We start from the raw sequence: 9627 nt of genomic DNA on the forward strand, positions 1-9627 counted from the left end.
TATATATATATATATATATATATATATATATATATATATATATATGACAGGCTTCCACACAGTTTTCATCTACCAAACTCACTCGCAAGGCAGTGGTTGGCCCAGGTCTATAGTAGAAGACAGTTGCACAATGTGCTGTGGTGTGGGACTGAGCCTGAATCCATGTGGCGGCAAAGCTAGAGCTTTAACCACACAACCATGTCTGTGTCGGTTGTAAATTAATATTTAATTGGTGTAATTAAAACTTCTCAGACATTTCAGATACAAATAAAATACATCATTTTGTTATATTGGTGTGAAGAGAACTAACTTCATTTGAAAGATAGCTGTGGCAGAATTAACTAATGTTTGTTCATTTGTCTGTTTAATGTCTATTTTCCCATGGCAGTATGGGTTTGATGGGGAAATATTTGAGGCAGGATTTTTATAGCTGAATGCTCTTCTTGTTGCCATCTTCCTTCTCAAAAGGGAATTTCTTTTTGTTCCATGGGAATTTGAAAGTGCAGAGCTGATGGCTGATTTCTTGACAGGAATGTCAATAGATGTCACCGTTTACAGCCACAAATGATGATATCACCACTTATGGCTCAGATTGTAAACCTTCACACAAGGCTTCATTAGTTTTCATCTACCAAATACAAAGGGTTTGATGGGCCCAGGGCTGTAATAGAAGACACTTGCATAAGGTACCAGTGTAGGATTGAACCTGAAACCACATGGTTGGGAAGCAAACTTCTTAACCACACAGCCAAGCCTGCACCTATGTTTTTCAGTAAATCCCCAAGACCACAATGGAATCAGGATGTGAAGAAATCGGATGAAGAGCTTTAATATACGTTGAGGTACTCTTGTGAATTCAGAGGTAAAACAACAAAAATAAACATCTGAATAATAATTAGTAGATTAATTAAAATATTTATGGAATTATTTCTGCTGTTTGCTTCTTTCTAAAGAAGTTTATATCTACTTATAGAATAAAGAACATCAACCTGACATGGAATTAAATAGTTTTCTGGAAATTTAGATTGTTGCAGGAGTTGATGGTGCAAATGTGTGTGTGTGTGTATATACATTTATGTTTACATGTGTGTGTGTATGTATGTATATAAATTGTGTGTGAGAGTTTGTTTTGCAAGCTACATCAGTCAGAATTTTCTGCAATCAGTAAAAATAAGACACAAAATAAATAAATAAAATGTTTCTATTTATTTATTTTGTAATTAGAAGCATTCTTATATTCTTATAGATTCCCACATTTTTTGATGTGGCAATTCTGCAGGATTTATGGAGATTCTCTGAATGTTTTCTCAGTTCAAATGAAACCTTTATGGCGCTGAGATAAACTACAAAGTAAAAACACTTTTATTACTTTCCCCATTAACTATAATATTTGAGTTTGAGTCAGCAGAGAACCACATCGATGCTGTTGTATATTGGTGTGTCATTACTGTAATTAGAGAGTAAAAGATGTGACTTAATTAGTTTTAGAGGGGAACAGGTTTGCTTCGTACATTTTATCTATCTGAAGTCACACCTGTCCAGATTGATTAGCCATCAGGTGTCTTATCAAAGATCAAAGGTTTGTAACTTGGCATCAGTTTCTGGACCCACCACCATCATTATCATTTAACCCCCAATTTTCCTTGCATTCATGGGTCAGATGGAATTTGCTGTGGCAGTTTTCTATGACCTGTTACCAACCTTCATCTGTTTCCAAGCAACGTAGTATTTCCTCAAGGCCAGGCATGATTTGCACTGGAGACTGGAAATGAGCAACCTCACTTATATGACAGTGATGCTCGTTTACAACCATCATGTGATGTCAGGTCATGGGCATACAAACACACATATATTTATATATTAATGACTTGTTGGTACATGGTATTTCGTTATGCAACCGTAACATACTTTAAAGTATATCAAACATCTTTATAAGTCAATACTGTATTCTTCTGTGTTAGCAATGTTACTACATTTCTTGTTAAAGTTATCTCTATACATATTCTAGAGAATATCTACAGGGATAACCTTAACAAATATATCTATGTGCGTGTGTGTATGTGTATGATGGGTATCTGTACAGATATTACACAGCAAATTCTACCGAAGGAATCCATCAACTGAAGTAATGGTTGAAGGAACTTGCCTAAGGTGCTGCATTGAGGAGCAAATCTGAAACTACATGACAATGAAATGAACTTCTTAACCATTGGCAATTCCTGTACCCATCACCACCTCCACGATGCCAGTTAGATTAGTACCAATATGACCACAATCATTTCACATCTCTTGTTTATATTTAATTACTGTAGTTATATAACGAGCATTGAGCTGCTAATGTTTTTTAACTTTGGAAATATGATAGACTGTTGAACAACAGCCCAACACACAAACACTAAGAATCTATTCCCGTTGTAATTCGGTGGATAATCCTGTTTGTTGGCCTAGATTATTTTTTCTTCCTCCAACTACAGCAAGCTATGGCAGAGATTTACAAAAAGCAACATAAATAATAATAAAAAAAGCCCTAAAAATTATTGATTTTTAAGGCAATCATTAAAAAAAATATGTCCTCATAATATATATTTTCTCCTTGTTATTTTCCCATTATTATTTTTATCTATTTTTACATTATTCCGTAACGCCATGAACGGAAACAAACAGAAAATGGATTTCAAAAACACATCAAACTTTTATTACTTCTTTATTTCCATAAAAATTGCGTAAATTTTACTTTCTTTTATTTAGTCTTTTCTTCATTTTATATATTCATTTATGTTGCTGCAACACATAATAATAATAATAATAAATTCTAGGTTTACATTTCAGGTGTCTGTGTACATTTTAGTGTCCATTATTTATGTTACCATGTTTGAGTGGGTTGGCTATGCCAGCAAATTTAGAAATTTGCATGATAGTTATTTCCTTTTTCATTATTATTATTGTTATTTTTCTCAGCACACCCCTTTCAATGCTAGCATGGGTAAGATAGATATGTAAATTTATATATCATCATTGTTTAGCGTGTTTCCCATGCCAGCTTTCCATGCTGGCATGGGTTAGACTGAAACTGGTAAGCTGCATTAAGTTCCTGTCTGATTTGGCACAGTTCTATGGCTGGATGCCCTTCCTAATGTCGACCACTCCAGGAGTGTAATGGGTGCTTTTTATGTGTCACTAACATGGGTGCCAGTTACATGACACCGGCATCGGCCACAACTATGATTTCACTTGGCTTGACAAGTCTTCTCAAGCATGGCATATCACCAATGGTCTCAGTCACTTGTCATCACCTCTGTGAGGCCCATCTTTCAAAGGGTGCTCTTTATGTGACACCACCATTGGCCACAACTACAATTTCACATATTTAATATAAGGGTTGTTATTGTATGCATTTACTGCAGCTCTTATGTGAACTCTCAGTATTTCTCTTTCACCACTTCTTTTCTCTATATACAATGGACAGTGTGACTGGCACTACCGACCAACCAACCAACCAACCAACCAACCAACCAATATTCTTATCAGTCATTCTTAGAATATATCAACAGTATGTTTAACACTTTAGCATTTAAAACGGCCATGTCCAGACAAAATATTCTACCTATTTTATGTTCCAACTGACCAGATCAAGCCTCTCACACTTACCCTACAATGTCATTCTAGAAATAAACAATCATATCATTGCAAACTCAAGGCTATGAGATAATGCATGATTAATTCAAAGCAATGTGAACAAGAGCACTGAGAGAGTGCAAACCAAGGCAACACCAACGACCTCTCAGTGATTAGCCAGAGATGATTTTTTAAAATGGGAATATCTGAAGTAAACTTGACTCCTCTCACAAACGAAAATACTAAAAATGAACCTGACCGCTCTCAAAAATCAAGTAAAAAATAGGAATAATAATCCAGAATCCTTGACCAGAACCAGATCAATCCCAAAATATGATCAGGTCATGCCAGTCACAAGGTCAAACACCCCTGAAAATTTCATCAGAATCCATCCAGTCATTCTTGAGATATTTTGTTCACGGACAAACAAACAAATGTGACTGAAAACAATACCTAGATATATGTTGGTTGATTTTTTTGTTTTTTTTCTCTGCTGCTCATTCTGTTGTTGCTTCTGCTTTTAGGGAGATTATGCGTGAGATTCAGCGCTTACGCATGGAACAAGAAGCAAATGCCAAAAACATGGAAGTTCAGTATGACCCCACATTACTGGCGGAGTTGAGGTTACTGCGGCAACGGAAGGATGAACTTGAGGCTCGGATGCAATCATTGCAGGAAAGTCGGAAAGAACTGATGGTTCAGCTGGAAGGATTAATGAAATTATTAAAGGTAAGAAGAAGTTCATTGGAGACTAATGCATTTCACACATGTACACAGGTGGAAAATAAGGTGGAGAAAAAAATGGTACTCGACTACCAGAGGTAGAGTAAAACACTATTTTATTGAAACTGGAAAAGATTTCACAAAGTGTTACTCAGAGTTAGTTGTGAGTATTTTGTTTCAAATACTCACAACTGTCTGGTTTGGTTACATGAAACTCTGAGCAACAGTTTGGTGGGGTTTTATTCTGCTTCAATAATATACTATACTAGCTGACCATGTGCTGTTAATAATGGCTAATTGTTGTATTTTATATATAAATAAAGTACAAAATAAGGTCCATGATAATCGCACATACATTCACGCTGAAACGATTTTTTTTTCACCCCTTCTTTCCTTGTTCATCTATCACCCCTTCCTTTCTCTCATTGGTATTACTTTCCTCTCAGTCAGGGCTATTACTCTCACTACTTCTCCTTCACTGAATTACTATTTTCTCTCTTCCTCCATGTCCGGCGTGATTCTGGACAAATACATATATATACACAAATATATAAAAACACTATGCTCATTATTATATGAGGAGATATGTTTCACTAATTTTTACAAGGAAAAGATTGACAGTAACTTCAAAGTTTTTGCTTGTTCACCATCATCAGATTGTAACTTCGAAGTTATTGTCAACCTTTTTCTTGTAAAAGTTAATATGTACTCTACTTCAGTTTAATATTAAATTATATACAACTTCATATAAAACCTAACATTAACATATTCATATATATGTATGTATCATGTGAGAGCTGACTGCCCTGAGAAAAATATATTGAGAGGCTCATGAGAAAAATCTCATCAAATACGTGGAACCGTTGAAGCAGTCAGTGCTAAAGCCATGGTTTGCAGATGTTACGAACCAATTGAAATAGGCTGCCAGAGTGTTTGAGGGTATTCCCTCCTACAAAGTGTTAATTGGGTTTAGAGCAGAAAAGGCCATGAGCTAGATTTGTGTGAAGAGAGCAGGCTCCCTGGTTTGCTGCTAATGGAAAGTCACATCAGCAGTGACTGTGTTTCAAGGTGCTCTCTGCCAGTCTTGTCCTGGAGCTGTTTTTCTACTGATTTTGGTTTTCTCCATCCGTAACCCTCGTCTTTCTAAAACCTTGTCTAGTTCCAGTCTCCTGCAAGTGCAATCATCACCAATGTCCCTCCACTTTTGAATGTTCGTGTAAAGAGACTTTTTGTGTTCTCTTACCAGAAGCCGTTTCACTAGATATCAGGTCTTTTGGTATCTTTCTGTCTGACATGATGTGATATCCATGGCCCAGCCAACAGAAGCATCATTGTTGCTGTAGGACGAGGAGGCTGGGTGTCTGCATACAAGCCAGCACCTTGTTGTGACTTGGTGACCAGAATCCACCTTAGAGTGTGTGTGTGTGAAAGGAATTGAGACACTACCTTCTTTCGTCTTGAGTAGATGCTCCAGGTTTCACTGCCATAAAACAATGTGCTGAGGTAGGAATGAGAACCCAGGTTCGAAATTTCCCCAAGACACTTGATCAGCCGAAACGTGTTAACAACAAACAAAATGAGGACAAATATCCGTCAAATGTAAATAATGCACTTATAAACAGTTACTATAGAAACATCATTTATTGTTTGTTTTATTTTTTTTCTTTTCTTTTCTAAATCTTCAGAATCACAGTTCCCCGCGTTCCACTCCGAACAGCAGTCCACGGTCCCGCGGCGGGGGTCACTCCCCAATAGCGGCCGTGCCGAGTAAAGGCAGCTCCCCCAGCACGCCGATGGATGCTCTCACTGGTCTGGGCATCGGTGGAGATATCAGGCAGGCTTTCAGCCAGGTCTCCACTGCAGGCTCTCCCAATGTACGGAATTTGCGAAATGATCTTCTAGTAGCAGCGGACTCTGTTACAAATGCAATGTCGTCTCTTGTCAAAGAACTGAATTCAGGTATTATTGCAATTTAGAAACTATGTGACAAAATGTTCTTCCCATTACCCCTTTTTCTTTACCATATTTCTACTGAATTGGTTTTAATTAATTTTGAAAATAATGAAGAATTTAGTTAAGTAACTGGCATTATTAAACTGGAGTATGGGACATAAATTGGTTTCAAATTTTGGCGCAATTTAAGGGAGAGTTGGGGGTGGGGTTTGGTCAATTGCATTGATCCCAGTGCTCAAGTGGTACTTATTTAATTGATCCCCTAAAAGATGAAAAGCAGAATTTGAACTTGGGATGTAAAGATAGATGAAATGTTGTTAAGCATTTTGGCCAATGTGCTAACGATTCCGCCAACTCTGCACCTTGTTTGGGATATAAATTACCAGGAAATTTTGGTGGAAGGTTCAGATTTAGGTCCTTTAAAACAGGGAATTTGTATCATAGAACCAGGGGTGGTCTCAGGTGGATTGGTATGAAAAGGGTTAAAGGAGTGGCTGTGTGGTAAGTAGCTTGCTTCTGGGTTCAGTCCCACTGTGTGGCACCTTGGGCAAGTGCCTTCTACTATAGCCTCGGGCCGACCAAAGCCTTGTGAGTGGATTTAGTAGATGGAAACTGAAAGAAGCCCATCGTATATATATATATATATATATATATAGGAATACATAGATATATGTGTTTCTGTGTCTATGTTTGTTCCCTCACTCCATCACTTGATAACTGATGTTGGTGTGTTTACATCCCCGTAACTTAGCAGTTCAGCAAAAGAGACCGATAGAATAAGTACTAAGTTTACAAAGAATAAGTTCTGGGGTCAATGTGTTCAACTAAAGGTGGTGCTCCAGCATGGCCACAGTCAAATGACTGAAACAAGTGAAAGAATAAAAAAATACTGCTGTCTTTAACTGCTTTTGTTAACATATTTCTGTTGAAATTTATGGCCTTTGCGAAAAGATACAGAATTCAATAAAACTGCTTAGTCCTAATAAACATGGCCGTTGCCAGATTTCACAATAATCTTGCTTATTGTTATCGGGGGTGGAGATGGCTGTCTGCTGGGACCACGAGAAATGTTTCTATGTTGTGACGTCCCAAACACTAACTACCTACCCAAGAATTCAACCTGAATCGCTGTCGTTCAGATGTAAAAATAACTATGAACTCCAAAACAGAAGTTTTTCTGACATTTGAGACATAAATTAAATTTGAAATAATCCCAAAATTATCAAAGATTTAATTTAAATCTCTTTAAAACAGAAAGTTTGTATACAGAATCTGTAGGGAAGATGATCAGACAGGTAAAAATGGTGAAAACGATTTTTAAAAAATTGTATTTCTAATTATCAAATAAGTAAAGGCATCACTGTAGTTACGAAGCCTTCTTTGTAATCATGTGGGTTTAGTTTCAATCCCACTGTGCACCAAGTTGGGCAACTTTATTCTTTTATAGTCCTGGACCAATCGATGCCTTGTGATTAAATTTGGTCAGTGGAAACTATGTGGAAGCCTTTCATATGTGTGTGCTTGTGTTTCTCCCTCACTGCCACTTGTCAACCGATGTTGGTTTGTTAACGTCCCTGTAACTTAGCAGTTTGGCAAAAGAGACCGATAGAATAAGTAGCGGACTTAGGAAAATGAGTACTGGGGTTGATCTCTCCCAACAAAAACCTTTGAAGGCATTGCTCCAGCATGGTCACAGTCTAATGACTGAAACAAGTAAAGGAAAGATAAAAGATGTGTTGATATTAAGGTGTTGCTGACAAAACAAAACTCAAAGAGAATGGTGCTCTCTTGTAAAATAGATTTGGTCAACAAGGAAATAAAAAACAAACAAATGGTGACAATGTGATGGTTTGTGAATAGATATTATTATTATTATTAGGCACAGGCATGGCTGTGTGGTAAGTAGCTTGCTTACCAACCCACATGGGTCCAGGTTCAGTCTCACTGCGTGGCACCTTGGGCAAGTGTCTTCTACAATAGCCTCGGGCCAACCAAAGCCTTGTGAGTGGATTTGGTAGACGGAAAGTGAAAGAAGCCCATCATATATATATATATATATATATATATATGTGTGTGTGTGTATGTATATATTTGTGCATCTGTCCCTCCCACCACCATTGCTTGACAACTGGTATTGGTGTGTTTACATCCTCAAAACTTAGTGGTTCAGCAAAACAGACCGATAGAATGAGTACTAGGCTTACAAAGAATAAGTCCTGGGGTCGATCTGTTCAACTAAAGGTGGTGCTCCAGCATGGCCGCAGTCAAATGACTGAAACAAATAAGAGAATTATTATTTAGATGTAATTTACATCATCGTTAACATTGATTTTGCATAATAGAACCAGAAACACATAGATTTTTTTAAGTATTAAATGTCAAGTAGAATATTATTTCTATAGCAACTGATAATTGGTGAGGACTTTTGATATCAGGGTATGGACTTTAGAAGCACCGATTCTTTATCCAAGAATAGCTGACGGTTTTGAGAAAATGTCAAAGTACCATTTGAAATGTTTATCTCAAAAATACCCCCCCCCCCACACCCTACTTTGTCAGATTGTCAACTTCCCTAAGTGTCTTATCAGATAGTTTTTAATGTTTTAACCACTTAAACGGTTTGAAAGAGAAACTACGCAATCGAATATCTGTGTGACAGCTCAGCTAACTATTTAGTCAGTTTTTCTATCTCTCTTCTAAACCACCATCTCTGTGGATGTACATGTATGCATGCATTTATGTACACATACATACACACACACGTGTATGTATACATGGATATGCATGTGTATGTATGCCTATACATGTATGTATACATGTCAAAATATATGTGTATTTGGGGTAAAAACCTCATAGATACAGTACGTTGTCTTAACAACAATTGTTATTGTAACCTGGTTGGATCTTACATTCTCAAATCAGAATATCCAAAACAAACATAAGCATGACTGTAGTACGAAGCTTGCTTCCCAACCACATGGTTCCAGGTTCAGTCCCACTGCGTGGCACCCTGGGCAAGTGTCTTCTAGTATAGCCTTAGGCCTACCAAAGTCTTGAGTGGGTTTGGTAGACGGAAACTTGAAGAAACCCATCGTACATCATCATCATCATCATCGTTTAACGTCCGCTTTCCATGCTAGCATGGGTTGGACGATTTGACTGAGGACTGGTGAAACCGGATGGCAACACCAGGCTCCAGTCTGATTTGGCAGAGTTTCTACAGCTGGATGCCCTTCCTAACGCCAACCACTCAGAGAGTGTAGTGGGTGCTTTTACGTGTCACCCGCACGAAAACGGCCACGCTCGAAATGGTGTCTTTTATGTGCCACCCGCACA

At 37.6% G+C, this 9627-nt stretch overlaps 1 protein-coding gene across 3 annotated transcripts in view; it reads left to right on the forward strand.

Annotated features, from left to right (window-relative positions):
* LOC106872656 (dystrobrevin beta) overlaps positions 1 to 9627 on the forward strand; it is a 155199-nt gene that overhangs the window by 123141 nt on the left and 22431 nt on the right. For all 3 annotated transcript variants that reach the window (XM_014919730.2, XM_052969920.1, XM_052969921.1), the window contains 2 exons: positions 4140 to 4344; positions 6024 to 6297. In XM_014919730.2, the coding sequence (XP_014775216.1) occupies positions 4140 to 4344; positions 6024 to 6297 (479 nt within the window). The remainder of the gene's footprint in view (positions 1 to 4139; positions 4345 to 6023; positions 6298 to 9627) is intronic.

The sequence above is a fragment of the Octopus bimaculoides genome, chromosome 8 (genome assembly GCF_001194135.2).
Source record: "Octopus bimaculoides isolate UCB-OBI-ISO-001 chromosome 8, ASM119413v2, whole genome shotgun sequence".
NCBI lineage: Eukaryota > Metazoa > Mollusca > Cephalopoda > Octopoda > Octopodidae > Octopus > Octopus bimaculoides.